This window comes from Lygodium microphyllum, chromosome 29 (assembly GCF_053477565.2).
Source record: "Lygodium microphyllum isolate KBCC chromosome 29, Lygodium_microphyllum_v1.1.10, whole genome shotgun sequence".
Classification (NCBI taxonomy): domain Eukaryota; kingdom Viridiplantae; phylum Streptophyta; class Polypodiopsida; order Schizaeales; family Lygodiaceae; genus Lygodium; species Lygodium microphyllum.
This window is the reverse complement of record NC_141163.1, coordinates 59,113,221-59,134,854: the sequence shown is the minus strand read 5'-3', so window position 1 is coordinate 59,134,854 and position 21,634 is coordinate 59,113,221. Positions and strand designations below refer to the sequence as shown.

Genomic DNA, 21,634 nt, shown 5'->3' with positions numbered 1-21,634 from the left:
ATTTGATGTCCTAAATCCATGTTGAAGGAAAAAGCGTGGTCAATCCATTAATACCAAGCCCCAAACCCCAGGTGCCCATTTCAGGCCATTGACACCCAGGCCATAGACACCCTTCCCTAGACAGTGGACATATCCTGGTTGGTAGGCATACTGAAGCCGGAGACTAATAATACAAATCCTCCCTTGGAAAACGCCATTGAGGAAGCTGATTTGATGTCCGTCTAATCCCTTGATCACTCGTAATAGGTTACAAAAGAGAGGACCATCCTAATTATAGACAATCAGACGGTCGAAGCAAATGTCTTAGCATAATTAAGGCCCGGTTCTTGGGGCGAACCCCTTGGTAAAAAGCCTTCCATAATGCTGGTGCAAGGGTTCATCAGCCCGACACTCGGTCTTGTAGATCAAACAAACACCAATGATCTCCCTCTTTGGAGAATGCGGAACCAACTACCACGTCTAATTTTGTTAAATGGAATCAAGCTCCTCGGACATAGCCAAGAGCCTCCTAAATGGTGGTAGGCTCTGAATCCTCCATGAGCCTGGTTGTAAGGGCATAGTTCACACGCAGCGAACACAGCTACTCTTATCGAAGCCGTTAAAAACGTTCCTGTCTCTGAGGTGAATCGACGAGCTTTGGAAATTAGGTGTAACTCTAGACTCCTACGTGAGCCTCTGGAACCACCGAGGACTGGTGAAGCATAATTCTGTGAAGAAGGCTACGAAGCCTTAGAAACCTATGGGGCTCTAAATCTTGAAGGGGCTTCTCCTCGTCGCAAAAATCAGTCTCCCCTCTATAGAACAGTTGGTGAAGGAGGTGGTAAGGGGGCGGGGTGGAGAAGCTGTCAAGAGACTGGAGAGAAGGGCAGGTAGCATGGAAAGGAGAGGAGGGACATTACCATTGGGGTAAGGGAATTCAATAAAAAGGATGAAGAGGAACCACTGGATGATGCAGCCTTTGGTCTATGGACTGTAGCCAATAAAAGATGTGCCGCTTGGATTTAGCATCCAATTTCTCTCTCTTATCCTTTGGCGCATGAACATGGACATAACATGCAAAAACTCGAAAAGAGCAATGGAGGGCTTCCACCCAAAATATATCTCAGGCGAGATCTTATTAGGGACACCAACTGTAAGAGACTAGTTGCAGATATGAACGGTTCTAGAAACTGCCTCATCCCATAAGGAATTAGGAAGCCCTTTGTACTCGAACATGGGCATAGCCATCCCCAGCATGGCCCTCTTTGCCAGTACTTGACCACACCATTGGCTGATGGAGGTCGTATTGCAGCTTTACATCAATAAATTGGAGCAGAATGCCAGCTACCTACAATACCTGTCAAACTCAAAGGAGCTGAACTTACCATTAAGATCACATTAACACCTTGAACCATGTAGATGGATTGATTCTCCATCAGTCTTCCAAGTTCTATTCGCAGAAAGTAGCAAACGCCTTCTGATTTGAGTCTAAGTAAGCCCAAACATACCTTGAAGCTTCCACCATGAGATAAGTACCAAGGCAAGTACACATGCACAAGCTCAAGGGGGAAGTAGTTCAGCATGTAGCTTGCTTGGGAAATGGCTCCTGATGTCGCTGTCCCGAAGATAAATGGGGCAAAGAGGCAGAAGCCGTAAAGCAAAATCTGGTAACCCCTCCTCCCTTAAATTAGTGCGACTAGCATGTCAAAAGGAGCCAAAATATTTCAAATGATCATACGGACCATTATTAGTAAACATGTTCTTCTATGTCTAGTTTCGTGTACATCTCCTACCTGGGAGCCTCACCCTGAGGGAGATGAGGACCTCATGAGGACATGGGAAGCTATCCCACTCTCATAGTTAGTTGGTCTTTTTTGTGTACCAAATTCCTTGATTTCAAGCACACTCAATAGAGATTAGGGTTTTCAGGTCTTGATCATTTCATCCACTCCCATTGCATACTAATCATTTTAGTGGATTGCATTTCTCATTTATCCACATGGGCAGATGGGCGGCATCTAGTTGTATACCTTCGCGTTAGATTCGTAAACACCAAAACTAGGAGACTACAAAACATATACCTCAAAGTGCCCCTTAAGGAAAGTAGTCTCAATGCCAACTTATGTATATTCCATCCATAAAGTGGATCCAATGCAACAAGATCTCATCGTAATTAATCCCCTTCTACTAAGAATAACACTTTTCCATAGCACAGCAGAGCCTTGTAATGATCAATATTACTATCTACTTTCATATTCAACCTGTAGATCAAAATAGTACCAATGGCCTTTTTGCCTTGAGGCAAGTCAATGAAATCCTAGGTGTCATTCTCATATAACAAATCATATTCATCCTGTATGGCATCCATCCAATCAGAACTTGTCTTTACTTTTTCAAACAAGATTGATACCTCATCATCAAAGATAGAAGTAACAAGAGCATAGCCATCAACAAATAGAGAATGATAACAAGTCCCAACATGTGTCTTGTACCTTGTAGTGATCAACACTACCATCTGCTTTCATGTTCAACTTGTAGACCAAAATAGTACCTTTTTGCCTTGAGACAAGTCAATCAAACCACATGTCATTCTCAAATATCAAACCATACTCATCCTGCATGGCATGCATCAAATCAACTCTCTTTTTTACTTTTCCAAATAAGATAAATTGCTCACCATCAAATATAAAAGTAACAAGAGCATGGCCATCAACAAATAAAGAATGAAAACAAGTCTGAACTATAAGAGAAAGGAAGAATGCAAGAGTGCAAGAAGGTAGAAGACTTGATTGAAAGCTTAATGCATACATTGTTTTATGAGTAGTGTTTATATACAAGGATGCCTCATAAAGAGGTCAATGTGGTAGGTGGGAAAAGATCCATTAGGTAGGTGCTACATGATAAGGTGATCATAATTAAAGATAGGTGGAAGGATAGGCATTGTTGACTTTTGGAGGCTTATATGAGATATTTGAATATTCTTCCAATGTCCCCCCTTAAGCTAAGAAAAGGCACATTGTAGGGAAATGAGTTGCTACTTTATATCCCCCATGTAGCAAGGAATGGATTGCAATAAGACGATGTTAATGTAAATGAACAGCATTACAAGTGAGATGAAATTTTTCATGAGTGACAACTTTTGTAAGAAAATCTACTTAGTTATAGGAACTAGACACATGTTCAATGTTAAAATAGCCCTCTTGATATAGTTCTTTGACAAAAGAGTAGCATAACTAATGTGTTTTAGTTTGTCTGAGATGAGATCACCCGAAGTAATGATTTGAAGGGTGTGGCAGAAAGGATGTGGGTAAACAAAATAGTAGAATCGGAAGGTTCAGATGTTGGCTTCTGGGAGCATAAGACACAGGCTGAGGGTTGTGCCATTGAGGCTTGGAACACTTCGTGCGAAGGAAAAAACCCGGTGAGTAGGATCATAAGACGATATTAAGCCTTCATACCAAAGCGATCACCATAGTCCACAAAGATATGTGGTTTTGCCTTTGGATCAAGCATCTTGCAGAGATCGGATGGAGTAACTAAGTAGTAAGGTGATCCAAAAGTCTTCAAATGAGACAAATGAGGTAGGTGACCATACCACAAAGTATACATGGCTGACTCCTTTGTTGTTTTGGTAGCAATTCGATTTCGTAGATAGCATGATGTGGCAATAGTTTCCTACCAATAATCATTACTTAACCTTGCAAGGCTAAGCATAGATTGTGTAATATTCATGAGTGTATGATTTTTGCATTTGAAAACACCATTTTGCAATATTCATCAGTATGGTTTTTGCATTCGAAAACACCATTCAAAAATACTATTTTGTATGATTTCCAATTGCAAAATGTTTGGTTCCCATTTCTTAGAGGAGAGAATTTGAAATATGACCTTACCTAAAATGCCAAAGCATGGAGTCTTTTTCTTTTGTGATTTGTGTACTGAATGCAAAAGATGGAGGGAGAACGTGTATATTTAAAGGATAGATTATTTTTTTGTGGATATTCTAGATGGAAGAGAGAACCACCAAAAAGTGGATAAGTGAGAATACATAAGTTATGAATGAAGTAGTGACTCCAATGGTAGTGAATTTGCTTATTGAGAGGAGACTCTTATAGAGGTTTGGGACATAGTATACCTCCGAGATTGTGATAGATTGACTGTTGGATAGCCGAATTTGAAGATCTCCATAGCCTTGAGCTTGTTGAGTACTATCATCTCCCAACATAACTTGCAAAGAACTATCACAAGGAATAAAGTGGTTAAGCCACTCACGATGATGTATTATGTGGTGGGTAGCTCTTGTATCCAAGTATGTATGTTGGTAAAGTGTAGGAGTATTGAGATAGGTTGCAAACATTTAAGTGCAGTTGGATCCCCTTCACAAGTTGCACTTGTTGTAATATGTGCTTGAGCTTTACCAAAGCCTTTTCAAGAACCAAAGTTTGACGATGTTGTTGAGGCTGTTGTTGTAAGGAATGCTCCTTTTTCCTTGTGCAACCCTCATTCTCTCGATGACCTTGTCTCTTGTAGTAAGAGCAAATAGTATAATAGTTTGGATTGTTAATATTGGTTGTGAGAGTTTGATTATTCCTTTGTTGACGTTGATGAGGATTGTGTTTTGGAAGAGTAGATGAAGTAGTAGTAAATCTTTAATTATGATTGCCATTTCTCTTATGTGGATGCTCGATAGAAGTAGCTAGAGCCACTGATTTAGAAGAGGTCCCCATTAGGAGGTCCTCTCTTTGGATTTTGGCCACCAATTCACAGACAGATTGGGAAGAGTTGGAGTATGTGCTTATTAAAGCACACCAAGAAGATGGTAAGGAGGATAGAAGAAGGGTAGTTTGGAGCTTATCAAAGATCTCCAAGCCTATGAGCAAGGCTTCATCAGGAAGAGTTTGCCATTTCTCAATAAACTATGTTGCTGAATGCCGTTCTTGCATAGTATAGTTCCCAAGTTTGTGCAAGGTACTAACTTGATGGATGTCATCTTTCTTCTCATTAACACCCTTAAATTTCTTCCAAATAAGATTGGCAATATTCAAGCCACGTTCCATTTGCATGTGGTGATCATTGCAATGAAGAATGATCTTGGTTGAGGTAGTTGCATCTTTTTGCTTCCATGTGGAGAAGTCTAGGTTAGCCTCTTACGATGGGTCCTTGGCACCATCAATTATAGACCATAGCTTTACCTATGTGAGTAAAGGTGCATCCTGAAGCTCCAACTTTGGTAGTTGGAACCCAACAAGTGTTTTTCTTGAGGATTTTCTTTATTAAGCTATTAATCTAGATGCCCCCTATTGCTTGGTGACCTATATGTAGTTTGATGTATTTAGTTACCATCCTGTTGCAACTAACTTCATTTTTCAATATCCATTTGAGTGGATTGAGAAGAGAGAAAGGAGGATTGAGAGCTAGTTATGAGTTGTTGAGACATGATGGTAGATAGTCTCCAAATCACTATTACCTTATCTCAAAGATAGTGGGTAGGCTAGACCTGAAGTATTTGAGTTAAAGTAGGATGTTGGTATGCTCAGATACCATGTAAGAGAAAGGAAGTAAGAATTTAAGAGCGCAAGGAAGAAGACTTGGTTGAAAGATAAATGCATACATTGTTGTACAAGTAATGTCTATATATAAGGATACCGCATAAAGAGGTCAATGTGGTAGGTGGAAAAAGATCCACTAGGTAGGTGCTACATGATAAGGCGATCATAAATAAAGATAGGTGGAAGGATAAGCATTGCTTACTTTTGGAGGCTTATATGAGATATTTGAATATTCTTCCAACACCAACATGTGTCTTGCTAAGCAAAGGAGTAGCCAAGCTGTTTCTCTAATAGTTTGTAAAGCCCACTCGGCAACTATTTTGTCTTATCAATAATTATCAAATCCATTTGGACAATAAACTAACTAGTAGACAACATTTATGGCTACACATGAGAGTGTATAGATGGCCATACTCTCCATTAACCTCTTCAACATCAACCAAGGGAAGAAGAGTATGAAGATATCTTCAATTATCCATTTTGTTATCTTTTACATGAGACAATCACTTTCTTTGCAGGGGATATAGAATCTCTATCCTCCACTTTCATTTGCCAAAAAACACAAAACGCACTTCATGGACATGTCATCAAACTTTGTTTGTGTTCAAACACAAGAACAAAAACCAAATATTCAAAAAATACAAAGGCTTTCTCCATGTATATGCCCTTACAAGCTTTAATGGTGATCCAAACAGTTGATGAATGACAATCAATACAAAATGTATGAGCATTTAATAGCTATATGTGATAGAGAGTAGCACTATCTATGTATGTATAGTACTCAATATTGGCCTATCATGAATGGCACATTGACAGTTCACCTTGACTCATTACCCATGTGGTTCAACATTGCCATCAACCAATGCCCACACATATTATATAATGTATAAGGTGTATTTTAGTAAATGTTCTATCTCCTATTGGGCTAGCGATCCATCCTCCAAACTTCATTGAGGAGCCACTCATAGTATCATGCAATGGCCACTTTCTAGCTTCCTATCCTAATCCCATGTTGTGCCCATGTCCCAATCCTACCTCCAATGTTAAATCCCCCTTTCATCATGACAAGGGATGATAATTCTTAGCTCATATTGTGCTTAGTTTGGATGCCAATGTAAGAGATATTGCTCTTTCTTGGTGAGATGCCTTGGTGTCTCTAATCTTATAATACATGTTGAGAGTAATATATTGTGGTGCACTATTCTTCGGTGTGTTTTTACCATGAGCTTGATGGTTTAGACACAAGACATTGAACCACAAAGTCTAGGAGACATACTAGTGGACTAGTGCTAGCTCAATCATGCTCATTCGTTATAGATGTATTAACAAACATCAATCATCCAATTTAGAAGTAATGTGAAAAATTATCAAACAAATACTTATGAAAGTAATAATATGAACTTAAGGAGTGGCTATCAGATAACTTGATCTCACCTCTAGCCATTCAGGTTGCCACTCTAGCATTAAGCTATAAGAACTCGTTTAGTCAATAGTTGCAAAATAGAATAGTATCCTTGTTTAACCTAAAGTTTGTTGAAAAGGGAACTTTGGAACATAAAATAGGATCCTCATTTAGCCTATAGTTTTGTAGAAAATGGGATTCAACCTATTTTACCTCTTAACTTCTAGGCTATCAAAACCAAGCAAATGGGAAGACATAGAAGCAAAAAAACAAAAAGTAAGGAAAATGAAACCAGACATGCACTACAATTGGCCTCACAAGTCTAGAGCAAGGCATTCCTTTGTGTACTAGCCTATTTTGCTTGAAAGAAGAGCAAAGGCACTAAATTAGGGTGTCATGAGGACAAAAACCTACATTGTGACTTTAATAAACATAAGGGTATAGATCAACCCCAACAAAATAAAACCCCTCAAGATTTCAAAGAAAACAAGAAACCCTTAGGTCTAACTACAATGAATAACCCCTCGAAATAATCATGTAATGTGAATCCAAAAGGAGGAAGAAAATGCTTATCTATCTGTCAAACTTCAAGCTAAGAAAAGAACCAACAAAGCAATTCATTTAACTGAGGTACCCCTTGAAGACGAATATCCAATTATGTCACTTGTTTACCTTAGGATAAGGTTGGTGGTCAAAAGATTGTTCCCATTGGACACTCTCACTAAGAAAGGAGAGCCCTAGAGCAACTTGAGGTTGCGTTAGTAACATGTAAGATCCATACTCATGATTAGGTAGGTGCAAATCATTAAATTGTGTTGGCTAACCATGTGGATATTGGAAAGGAAGTATTGATTGATGGGTAGTTTACGTTTTAAATAAGTTCTTATGTGGAGGAAGTTACAAATTTATATATACTTTGACACTCAAGTTAAAAGATTGGGGCATTTTGATATTTTTACCAAGTAGATCTGGCTATATGAAATTTTCACAAAAGAGTGAAAATGAGGGGCCAATAGATTTACACTCAAGGATGCATTGTTTTAAGTATTTATAAGATCCAAAATATAAAACTATTTTCATGGCTCACTTGTTTGACTCACATTAAGCCTATATGTTGAATGTAACTCATAAGAATTTATATCATAAATTTAAGTGGCTGAAAAGGATATATCTTTTCTACGATGTTATCACTAGATTGGGATGGCATATGTTTTGCTTTTTGGGGGTGTTAACTTATCGACAATTTTACCCTAAAGGGGTTACAACAATGAAGGGCTTCCAAAAGCAAAAAGTGATGTAAAAGAAAAGTAGGCATCACATAAGCTAACAAACACAATGCAAGAATCTCAATTGACAATAGCCATGACATCTATCAAGAAGATGATAAAGCCCTAAAAAGCAAAGGTCTTAACCACCAAGAACCCTATACAATCCAAGGTAATGTGTTTTGAGCAACCCAATAACACCAAGGACACATAGCATGTAATCAAAGGTATGCCTCTAAATCCAACCCTCTTTCTAGTCTAAGGCTTAACTACAATGACTCGACTTATTGAAGACTTTGCTAGGAAGTATGGGTTAACCTTTGATCCACATTTGGACAAGCTAGAAGAGTTCTACAATTGCTAGCTCAAGCTTACACACTTAATGATATAGGTCTAACAAAAGGTAAGCCTAAAAGGTAAAACATAACCCATCACATGGGAGCTAGTTTCCACATTATATGTAAAATAAATTACATATTCTATGAAAAATGTGAAAATTTTATACAAAGTCCCTCAAAAAAATACGTGCTATAATACAATGCCAACACACTAGCAAATGTTGGAACTATTGTAAAAAATTAAGCAATCATAATCACTAGTCTTTCTTATAAAATATTGTTTTATTCAAAGTATTATTTTGTGAAATGATGTTCTATACAAGAGAATCACTCGTATGGAGGAACATGTATGAAATAGTCTTTTGTATTGAAGAATTCTCTTACTAAATAGGAGATTTAAATTATCCATTGTGATGCTCATGTTTTCTTAAGTCCAGCAAATAATGGTGACAAAATATATTTGTGTCGTCAATATTATGAAATTTAGGTTGAAGCATTAATTGAATCTATAATTATATGAGGTAGAAACCTTCCATCTTGAACTTGAAACATTCTTTTTTCTCCTTTAAGGTAAATTTAGGTTGAAGCATTAATTGAATCTATAATTATATGATGTAGAAACCTTTCACCTTGAACTTGAAAACATCTTTTTTCTCCTAAGGTAAATTAAAGGTTTTTTAAAACAGAGGGAGATTACCTTTTTGAAGATCCCAGCCTAGAGTAACTCAATGACAAGCGCTAGGGTATTAAGCCCTACTCTCAAGATAGACTTTAGACAAGTTGTAATCCCTATATGCACTTCCTAGTTCAATTATGAGTCACCAACCCTAAACCACCATCAAGTTTTTCTTGCATAGAGTTGACACACTATGCAAATTATCCATTTTCATGCTCATGTTTTCTTAAGTCCACCAAATAATGGCGATAAAATACAATTGTGACTGTCAATATTATGAGATTTAAGTTGAAGCATTAATTGGATCTCTAATTTTATGAGGTAGAAACCTTCCACCTTGAACTTGAAACATATTTTTTCTCCTTTAAATGTAAATTAAAGGTTTCTTTAAATAATGGGAGATTACCTTTTTGAAGATCCTAGCGTACAGTAACTCAATGACAAGTGCTAGGATGTTAAGTTCTACTCTCAAGATAGACTTTAGATAAGTTGTAATCTCTATACACACATCCTTGTTCGATTATGAGTCACCAATCCTAAACCACCATCGAGTTTGTCTTCCATAGAGTTGACACACCATTTGCAAATATTTAATTGTGAATGGAACATTTTGTCTAGATCAAGTGTGATCCAACAATATTTGAATTATCGATAAGTAAATGGCGTGCTACTTACTCAAAAGAAACTAGTAGTCCCTAATCTTTAGATATATATATTGTGGCCTTTTTGTTTTTGCTTATTGGTTTCCTCTAGCAAAAATAGTAATATTCATAAATTATAATAGTTGTTTCAATGTTAACTGACTACCTCAACTTGGCAAGTCATCCTAGTAAGCATAATGGATATAGAGAAGCAATTTTCACTTGGCTCTAGAACTTCGTCAATCAAACCAAGTTGCGAGAGTACCAAGGCCATAGAGTATCACTCGTGTAACTTTGCTTGAACATAATATTCACATTGAGGCCTGAGGAGTCCACCTTATAAAACATGTAAGATACCATGTGAGTTCAAATGAAAGGATATTATATTTAATAAAACTTACATGATTATATTTACAAAAGGGATTTTTAAATTACAATTTGAAAAAAAATTGTAAGTTTAGTAAAGTAAAAGGGATCGCTTTCAAGCCTTATAGCATATAAAGAAAGGGTATTTTTTAATATCCTTTGAACACATGTTATATAGATGATTGCTCATAGGTGGACTCCTCGAGCATTGAGATCTCTACTTCCAATGCTCCCCTTCGTACATACACATAGCTAACATACCTTTAGCTTCATCCACTCACTAAGGCCTCCAAGAGGTGTATCATGTGCATGTCTATTAGGTTAAGTCTTACTACTATAATGGTGCTCTATGCCACTTGCTTGTAACTCCAATAAACAAAACAAGAACTTTTAGACATCCTTTCACAAATTTCTTGAAAACGCCCCAGCACAAAAAGCCTTGAATAGGAGGAACAAAGTCCCACTTAAAGCTAGATGGATACTAAAGAAAATAAAACTTGAGATAATTTTGTTCAAGATTAAAGTGATCTCAATGTACTTCTTGAATTATGCCCATAAGGTACTAGATACATGATATTTTGGATTGCCACTAAACATCGCTAAATGAATGAAACCAATGTTTCTATCAACAAATAGTCATGATGCATTGTATGGATACATCATGCTTCATGCCCAAAAATATTATGCTCATAAGCTAAAATGCATACAACAGATATGCCATCACATTGCCTCTTCAAACCTGTCACCTATATGAGAAATTCGCCTCTTGTGCTAAGAAAGAGATTTCAATGCATAGACCACATTCATATGACCATGGCTTCTCAAAAGACTAAGATGATCCCTTGCTAGTATATAATATTTTAATATACTATGTGACTAGCATCTACAATGATTCATGAAGAATATATGAGTGTACAAGACAAGTCCATTCATATTAAGAAAACTCAAAATAAAATTTCTTGCAACATCCATTGAATGCATGCCACTATATGGCTAGCAAGTTGTTCTCATGGAATAGATTGGTCTAGCAATAATGTGACTGTCCTAAAATGTTTTACTCCAACAATTCATGAAGGTGAAATAGATTTGCCTAGCAATAATATGATTCTCCTACAGTGTTTTACTCCAACAATTTGTAAGGGTGAAGTACAAATTTGAGATTATCTACCGACTATTCCAATCCACAATCCCAATATGCTCAAATAGGGAAGATTTGACATCATGGCACTAGGTAGTTTTAGTGATACTACACAACTATATGAATGAAAATAATAAATCTCAATTGTATGAGAGTTATAATGGGCCCGATGCTCTCCTTTTGATGAGTTTAAGCCATTTTCTTACTTTGTGCCTTGTCCAACCATTTAATAACTTTTTCTAGGAGACATTTCTACATTTATTCTATTGCAGTGATACTTGCTTGGTTCTAACCAATTGTTAACTTCTTCTACAAACATTTTTGCAAACCTTTCTCTTTTTAATGATACTCACATGGTTCTAGTCCTCCACTATTTTTTCTAAGCTTAGAGAATGGCTTCATGCACGCCAATGGTTGAGGATCGACATGGATCCCAATTATCAATATCAACTTTGAAAGTCCAATTTCCATCAATGTTTCTGTCAAATCCATTTCTTAAATTACTTATCAACACTTCCATGTAGCAAACTTCCAAGTATGTTCTTTATCGGGCACCTCAACAAGCTTGATTACCTCATACATGCCGACCAATCTATACTATTCACTCCATCACCACATAGAGTTTAACTTTTGAAGTGATAGAGTATAAACTTTATTAAAAGTATGTAAATTGATACACCAAAGTTTGATTTTTTAAAATTTGAAATTAGATTGAAATTATATTGAAAGATTTAACGAGTAACTCATTTTGCATGTGTGGTCAAATCTTTTCAAAAGTGGTACAAATAATGCTTGTATTTTTAATTATAAAATCATATTATTAAATAAATTCATCCAAAATGAATTTTAAACCACAAACCTCTCATATACATGACAAATTCATCAAAATTCACTACAAATGCTTGCATTCCATGAATGGGCAAAGATATTAAAAAAACACTATATCTATGGGCTTTGGCTAGACCTTATACTCAATTATGTACCTATGCATGTAGGAGAAACTTGAATATTACCTAGGATGCAAATGAATTACATTGTATAGATTAGATTCTTATGATTTAGTACTTGAAAGATTCAATATCCACACTTCATGTATTACCAATCTCTAACAAGTTCATTTGATTTTGCAAGTTATCTAAAGTTGTTTTGAAAGCTTTCAATGGAAGTTTCAATTCATTATGTAAAATTTTCAACATAAATTTCATTGTGCCATAGAATAAATAGTGCACATTAGTAGATTTTAAGTTAGTGACCTATTTAGTTGAAACACTTTACCATCGTGGTGCAAGTTTTATGGTTTAAATTTGCTATCAAAAAACATTCAAAGTGATCAAAAGTGGATTTTTAAAAAATATTTTGAGAAAAAAATAGACTCACAATATGAAAACTCATAATTGGGACTCACCCAAAGCCACACTTGCTATGTGACAAGCTTACATTTTGTCCTTGATCCGATTGACTAATGGAGATTAATAATAGGAAATCACAAATATATGCTTACTATGTGATAAGCTTGTCCTTAACACTAATATTGGTATTTGCCACAAAAGTAGTTATAGACTAGTCTAGCAACTCAAGTCCTATTTCATTATATTTAAAATAATATGTGCATATGATACCAAAATTGGATAGGACTTTCCCAACATTGTAAGATAGTAGAGTAAAAGATTTGGAAAAAGTATAGGTGAAAATTAATTTTCTACAAAAAATGAATTCATGAGAATTAGTCAAAACAGCACTCAATAACACTATTCGGATAGATTGATTAAAAAAAATTTGCGATGGTTTTGATTAGAAATATTAATTATTATTTTTTTTACTTTTTGTGAAAATGACCTTAAAGATGAACATAAAAATTATACACTTCCTAGCTTGTTTTGACCCTTTTTTTTCAACTATTATCTTGACAATATATTGATCACATTTTCCTAAAGCCATTTCTTCTTGATATTTCTCAATGATGAGAAATAGAATTTTTATAGAGGGTCCAAATTGCCACAAAAGTAACTTTTTTGCTACAAAACTAGTGTTAATAACCCAATCAACCAATGTATTTTCAAACTGTAGCTAACATATGAATGTTGGCTGCTGTCAACCTCAAAATCACATCACCAATTCACAAGCATACCTTGCCAACTATTCAAGTCTTGGCAACTTTCGAGCCTTTGTTTTGTCCTTACATTGTTATTTAGCCTTCTATATCCTTTGTAAGTCGTGTTACCCAAGCTAACTTGCAATATATGATTGTTGTTTAACTTACATGTTTAGAATACTTGTAGATCTAAAATATGGCATTTTAAAATTTATAAGTACCCAATATAATAATCTTGTGTCTCGAAAGCTTGGATTTAAAAAACTAAGGAACACAATGCATACATTAGCTATGCAACAAGTATATAATAAATGATAATATGAAAATTCATGTTATTAATAATCCTAAGTAACAAATATGCGAAGTGATTGCTATAATAGTACCTATAGGCATTGCAAATATAAACATCCATCTTATTTATCATGTAATGAACTATGCAAATGTCACATTAACCAGCATAGTAATACAGTCACACAATGAAACTAAGAATAGTTGCTAGGTCACATTAACCAACATAGTAATATAGTCACATAATGAAACTAAGAATAGTTGCTAGGTCACGACAAGTATGATGGGAATGGATGGGATGATTTGGGGGATTATAATGCCCTAAATAAAAAAGGATTTGGGGTGATATTATTTGAGCTAATGTGACGATCATTCCCTTGCCAAGCTAGGACTTTTGTCCCCTCTTGCCCCTTATCCAAAGTAAATAAGCTAATATACATTCATCATTAGATCCTTGCATGGAAATGCTTCGTTGATTGTAATATGTGTGAAAGTCCCTCTGGCCCCTTATCCAAAGTAAATAAGCTAATATACATTCATCATTAGATCCTTACATGGAAATGCTTGGTTGATTGTAATATGTGAGCTAGATATTAAGATCTTCCAAGAGTTTTGGGTCCTTGTTTGTAGGCTTTTCCTCATTTTTCTTTTGCTTCACTATCTATCCAATAGGGTGGTTGAAATCATTTTCATTGTGAGAAATCTATCTACAACCATGTCTTTGTCATATTTTTACTCCTTTTCAATCCCATACTCCTATATGTACATAAGAGGCCTTTTGAATATCTTTTTATACAACATCTTCATGTTTAAATTATATCTCTCAAACATGTGTCTGGAGAGGAGATAATCAAATACAAGAGTCTCTTTATGGGCCACAAGACATTCAATCTTGTCTCTTGTTTCTCCTTTGTTTAAAAGTATATTCTCCTTTACGAAAAGACAAGGATTAGGCTAACATGATTATGTTAACAATAACATGTTAATAACACTAAGGAATTACATTGGATATTTACATTGATAATCCATTATGATTTGTTGATACTAATATAATATGTTAAAAATAAACTTTTTGGCCTATTATTAGTAAAACCCATCGATCGAGCTATCAAAATAGATCATTTGCAATCATTGGACCTACCAAGAAATATGTGATCCCAGCATGCTTCATTTTTATAAAACAATAGGCCCACTAAAGTCAGTTGTAGTTTATTTGGTAAATTAACAATATCTAGGATTCACCATGAATTTTTCACTTTAGTTGGATCCTCTACTACAAATTTCAATGGGGTAATATAGTGGCCCCTTAATCCTATACAAAAGAAGAGACAACCACCATCCATATATAACATGCTTAAGCATGAAGGCTTTCCAAAAGTGAAGTAATGTGAATCTCATCAAGATTGTTTCTAGCCCTAAGGACAATTCTAAGAGTCAAAGCTTTAACTAGAGTCTAAAATGAATAAGGATATTTATATTTCTCCACCCACTCATACACCGAACTTGCATACCAACTTAGACTAGCATTGTAGGCTTTCACCCACCACAAATATCCTCAAGTGTCTTGCACAAGCATCTAATGTCACTAATACAAGCAATGAGATCCCATAATTAGCTTGACATGATTGTAACATAATGAGTAATAATCAAGCCCTTCCAAACTGAGAGACTATCAACTCATCAATTACCAATTATTACAACTAATTCCTAGATCACTCTCCAATCAGTTACACATGAGCATCAATTGATTATACACGACAAATTATATGAGCTTCTAAGATTACTTTGGCTCCCTTTGGACTAAACCACTTGGTTACACCCCATTGGCATACATTCTAAAGCTTGTTTCAAAATTAAGCACTCTAACACTACAACGGGACTAGCGACATATACATTCTAAAACTTGTTTCACAATTAGGCACTCAAACAGTGCAACGGGGCAATCATATTGCTAGTAAACAGGCATTCTAAATTGTTGCACAACACATGGTTGTAGAAAGATAAGTAGCACTACACAGTATAAGATGAGTACTGAAATAGGAGGCTTACCTTGAAGGTCGGTAATGGTTGCAGATTTGTGATCGTCTTCGTCATCATCCGGGCCACTGATTACCTTTGCATGATCATGATCACGATCATGATCAGTGACTGCAGGAGTAATGGTGTCATTGGTAATGGGGGCAGTTAATCCCACGCTGGCCGCAGCTGCAGCTGCAGCAGCAGGTGCGGTGCTAGTGCTGGGGTTGACATCGCTGGTGCTGGGCGGCGGCTGAGACTTCCTCCTTCGCCTGTTGTGGTCCGCCAGCCGCTTGCGGCAGCTCCTCTTCACGTCGTCGAACTCCGGCAGGCCATGGAACCTGCATTAAAAGGCCAAATATAGATATAGTACTACGGGCATGGCGACCTTTCAATATTCTTGTGGCTATCAATCACCAGACCAACAATGCTGAATGATCATGACAAGCTAGGGTTTGCATTAGAAGCCAGAGTTCAGATAATCCTTGAAGCCTGTGCGTGATACGATTGATAAGACTGCTAATTACATTGATGTGATGTGGGATAATGATTACCTGCTGCATTGTTTGCAGAAGCCCTTTGATTTATGTGACTAACAATTAACCAGCAGACCGACAACATTGCCGAATGATCATGAGAAGTTAGGGTTTGCTTTGAAGCCAGAGTTCACACAGCTAATTCTTCAAGAAAGACTGTGTGTGAAAGAATTTAAGAGACTCCTAATCACGCTGATTTGACGGGAGATAATGGCGATTACCTGCTGCATTGCTGGCAGAAGCGTTGAGTCTGGCCGGCGATGGAGACGGAGGTGGCCTTGGAGTGAGAGTCGCAAACCTTGTGGCGGCGGTGGTAGGGCTTGGCGAGGGCGAGGTCGGCCTTGCAGCCATCGGCCTGGCAGGAGGGGGCGGGTGCGTGAACGAGCCCCGGGACGCCATGCCTGATCATGCTGAAGCTACGCTTGCCCGCCGCCCCGCTGAAGCGGCCATAGCCGCCGAGCATCATGAAGCCGCCGTGAGCATGATGATCTTGGTCGGCCTGCAGCTGCAGCTCGTCTGACGCGGAGAAGTAGGTGCGTCCCCCCAAATTGAGCCCGATTCGGGTGCTTAATTCCGAGAGCTGATGATGCTGTTGCTGCTGCTGATGATGATGATGATGATGATGAAGGTCTGTGCTCGATGATAATGACGTGCCCATTAGACCCTGCAGCCTCGACCTCTGCTCCTCCAGGCTCGCCCCTAACCCTAGCAGGTTCACCAGCCTCGCCGCAGCATCCTGCTCGCTGCTTGTCGTACTAGTCGTACTCGCCGTATTGGCCGAGCTTCCATGGCCGCTACTTGCCGCATCATACAACCGAGAAGCAGTCGTATTATTGGTCACATCAGAGCTTCCAGGACCGCTTGCATCATACAAGTTCAGACTGCCTCCTTCCCCTGTGCTAGTACTACTGCTGCCATTCCCATGGAGCCCTCCTGCCGCTCCAATAATCAGACCGTTAATGCTGTGGAAGCCACTGTAAGACCCCCCGGAATTGCCTGCAAGCTGCCCCTCATGATCACCGCTCCTTAATCCCCCATGCGTGCTGCTCAGCAAGGCTGCCGGCCATATTGTGCTGCTGCTGGCGCTCGGGAGGCTGCTGATCAGAGCGGGATTATTTGCAACTAGAAGAGCTTCATAGTGCCTCGAGAGCTGGCTGCTCGCAGCCGCAGTCAAGGGCTCCGATTGCAGTGCGATATTATTAGCAGCCGCTTCCTGCTGCCCCCCTTCCTGCCAATGCTGCTGCAATCCGGGATGATAATGGTGCTCTTGAGTACCGTTGTGGTGTTGGTGGCTCTGTGCGGTATTGGCCAAGATCATGGGGTTGTCCCAGCCAACACTAATGCCGGACTGGCCTCCCCAAGCTGCAGCCGGCTGCTGCTGTTGCTGAGCTTTAATGGCAGCTTCGATATGGTGCTGGAGGTTATATGGAGATTGATCTGCGCCCGCCCAGTCACCCTGCTGCTGTTGGATATGATCAGAAGAAGGCACCTGCCAGGAACCAGCTGGTGAGCCTAGCAGGCCTACGACAGTGTTATTAGTTGACCGGTCTTGCTGCTGCTGATTCTCATGTGGCTGCCTGGCCCAGTGTGCAGCAGAAGGGATCATCCCAATGTCATGTACATTTAACCCAGAATAAATACTCAAGGCAGGCCTCTAACTGCACTAGAAATGATTGCTGCAACTCCCTATAGTGTCAAGCTAGCTGCTCTCTGGGCTACTATAATTATTAGAAGATGTAGAAGTACGTGTTCGGCAACTGTTACTCCAGTCATTAGTCTCTCTTTGTACCTTGCGTCTGTGTGTGCTGTACTAGAGTCGATGAAGATGAGCTCCAGAGTCCAAAGTTCACACGATTGCGTCAAAATTCAATGTGGAGAGTACTCTCTTACTAATGAGAGACTCGTCTTAAGTGGTACTAATTATAAGCTCAGTGAGAAGGAAAGAAAGAGAGAGAGCACAACCCCGACCCCCGAGGGGGGGACGAGAGGTACCAAAAGGTTAATACCCACCCAACCAGGCAGCAGCTATAGGGGTGCAGCAAAAATGGAAATCATTGGACTAGGGGATGGACAGCTGATATAATACAAGGGGTTACAAAGTACAGAGACCATATTAGCGGCTCTGTACATGTGCATGGTGCAGGGCCCAGGCGTTGTGATATATGCCATATGGGAACTTGGAAGAGAGAGAGTTTGTTGAGGAAATGAGGACGGAGGAATACAAGAGAGAGAGAGAGAGCGAGATGGGGGGCGGCAAGTGCAAGGAGGGGGAGCGGGAGGGGGGGGGGGTGTTGGGTTTTGTGGGCGGGGTACGTTGGGGCTAGTTGCGTGCATGCACACACAGACAAACACAGACACAGAGAGAGAGAGAGAGAGAGAGAGAGAGTGTGTGTGTGTGTGTGAGAGAGACTGAACGAGTGAGGTAACGATCATGACAAATAGCTGATGAGGAGATACAATAGTTGTGCTGTACCCTGTTCGCTATGGTTCGGCCAAGTCGGTGTATGAGACTGTATGTGTGTGTGTGTGTGTGTGTTTTCGCGCGCGCTCTTTCCTGTCAGAAGGTGCGATCGAAGCAGGCTTCAATAATCACCTATAGGCATAATGACAATGAGAAAGGGGGGGGGGGGGGGGGGGTAACACGTCCCTGCATCCACACCCAGGCCATAAAGGAAGCCCAAACTGAAATACAGGTTCGTTTGCCCACGTGGCACGTAGTGTAAAAGTATCTCACGTGGAATTGACTCTCCCTCTCTCTCCTACATCGATGATCGATCCCTTTCTTCCTGCCTTTATTTTGAAAGAGCCACCACCTCCATTAACACCGAAATACACACACAAGCCCTTTCATCTGGTGAGCATCGTTGCCTTGAGCTCCACACTTTAAGCTCCTTCACACCAAGGAGTACCTTTCTACATTTGCTAAGCTTAAAACATTGAAATGGACATCCTCCTTTTGGACATCCAACTTCCAAGTCATGGACCTTAGTACGCGTTCAACTTCTATGTCATGGACTCGCACCTTCCAAGTCATGGACCGCGGTAGACATTTCAAAGCTGCCCAAAAAGGTCATACTTCATATGAAACAAGTAGACCATAGCAATGGCTAGCAAGGAATTGGTCAAAGGCATCATGTGTTGCATATGTTAGTGGAATATAGGTTTTCCATGAGAAAGATAGTACAAGATGTGTCCAACTTAGAGGGCTAAAAACCATTGTCCAAAACAAAATAAATGTTCTAGAGTGCCATACTTAAAAGGGTATCCAAAGTGCAATAATCATTGTCTTTTTTTGTAATTTGTGATCATATTATATTATTTAAAGATATGTATATGCATCAAAAACATGCATAAGCTGATACACTCTATTTGCTCTTGAGCAGATTTTTAAAGGCTAATTTGAAGACTTGTTCCTCAGTTCCAACACTCTCAACATAGCTAGAATTTCCTCCTTACACTTGTTTTCCACCTCAACGTAGGGCCCTATTCCTTTCTCCTCTTTCATGAGAATGAGGTTTTTGTTGGCCCAAATATTCTTTATTACAACCACCCTTGTTATGTTCCAAATTTTGAAGCTTTCTTCATCAATCCTCCCTCTATCTTCAAATAGTGCACCTTGCGTGTTGATTGTCTCCTTAAGTCCACCTCTCTTAAATCACTCATTCGTATTGTTTTAGATCCATCTTACCTACTTATAGTGACAAAAAAGTTGTCACATTGTCTTAGTGTGGATAGCATAGTATTTGCAAAGAAGGGACTAACCCTCATGAATTTGGCATCTTTATCCTTGGTAGTGATTTTTCTAGCTATCACCTCCCATAGAAGCAGGTTTAGCTATCTACTTGGTGTCACAAGCCAATCAAATGTAGACATCTATACCATGTGTGCATAGGGGTCTATGGGTAATTTCTCTTCCCATCATTCAAAACTTTGATAGCCACTTTCTTCTTGGGACATTGAAAGTCTCTCCTCTTCCTAAGCTTAATTGTGGCCTTGCCTTTGTGATTTACCAAGCACCTTAGAACTCCTCATGGGTCCACTTTAATGCTCACCAACTAGTCTTCCTTCTTCCTTTGCAACATTGTATTCAAGCATCTTCCTTCTTCTATTTCTAGTTGGAATATCTCCATGATCTTGTGTCAATCCATCAAATTAGGCCTTTTCTTGCCATACTAGTAGCCATCTTGGGCCCCTTAGCCAAAGGCAAAACCTTATCATCAAAGGAAAAAGGGAATGTCAGACTTTGTAGCAACCCAACATCTCCTTTTATATCGACCCCTTTATTCCATTCCAAATGAATATAGTAGTTTCTGTGACTCTCAATCATCATTCTAACGGACTTATATCCCTTAGTGCTCAACTTTGTGTCTAAGGTGAGAATTTTACCTTTCTCATTAAGTACTTGCCACAAATGAGCCAAAAAACTTGCTTTGCTACAAACATGTTTTATGATGATTGTCCAATATGGCTTCTCGTTCTCTAACCAAGGAAGTAATTTAAACACTAGCCTTTTGGTCTTTCCCTAAATTCTATCCAAGTCAAGTCTTCCATCAGAGCAAGAAGTTGTAATTATCTCCCATGAACTAAAGTGTCATCACAGAATGGATCGCATGACCCTTTCTACTTTCTCTCCATTGAGACTTGGAGAAGGGGGTAGATATTGTTACAAATATAACTAAAGGAGAAATTATTTTGTCCAATACTACTAATTTTCGACCAAAGCTCATGGATAGGGCCATAAATCTTGCAATATTGTGCTCGTTCTTGTTTATGATCTACTACATCTTTGTAGAAGAAGTTAACCCTAAACCTAAGGGAGCACCAAATATATCTATATACATCTCCTACCTTCAAAGTTTTGAATCCAATAGTAATGATCCAATTAGGAGAGGCATTTGGGTCTAGATATAGGATATTTGATTTAGAAACAATTATTGTTGTTTTGAATTGTACTAAACATGTGAAGATGGTGCACCTATTAAACTTCAAGTATTTCCTCAATACAAGAAGAACTTATCAAGCTTACATGAAGGTATTGTAACTTAATTTGGTCATAGCAATGATTTTGCAATGCCTAAATATAAAGTGGTGAACTAGTGTATCAATGCATTGTTAAAGTGTCTTTCTATGTTCATATAGTAAAGTGATTCCATATGAGGCCTTATTTTCAATTTTCAAACAAAGGAGTTATCTTTGCTTCCAATGAATATGTAGCATCATACACATGTGATAAGATATGAAGATGTATTCTCAATTGCAACTTTCTTTGCAATTTAAACCTCTAAATGCATCGAGTGCAACACCTCAACTTTTAGGGGTTTTTAAATGTATTATAATAGAAAAGTTAG

At 38.4% G+C, this 21,634-nt stretch overlaps 1 protein-coding gene across 5 annotated transcripts in view; it reads right to left on the bottom strand.

The window, feature by feature from the left end:
* Positions 1-18,875, bottom strand: part of LOC148010683 (uncharacterized) — a 35,906-nt gene extending 17,031 nt beyond the window's left edge. Inside the window, exons 1-3 of one of the 5 annotated variants that reach the window (XM_087671171.1) lie at positions 16,508-18,875; positions 15,784-16,091; positions 2,402-2,538 (exon numbers count right to left, since the gene is read on the bottom strand). In XM_087671171.1, coding sequence (XP_087527297.1) covers positions 2,507-2,538; positions 15,784-16,091; positions 16,508-17,892 — 1,725 coding nt within the window. In that variant the 5' untranslated portion in view covers positions 17,893-18,875 and the 3' untranslated portion in view covers positions 2,402-2,506. Of the gene's footprint in view, positions 1-2,401; positions 2,539-15,783; positions 16,092-16,507 lie in introns of those variants that run through there. The other 4 variants (XR_015689440.1, XM_087671169.1, XM_087671167.1 and 1 more) reach the window with 4 other exon arrangements.
* Between the last annotated feature and the right edge of the window lie 2,759 nt (positions 18,876-21,634).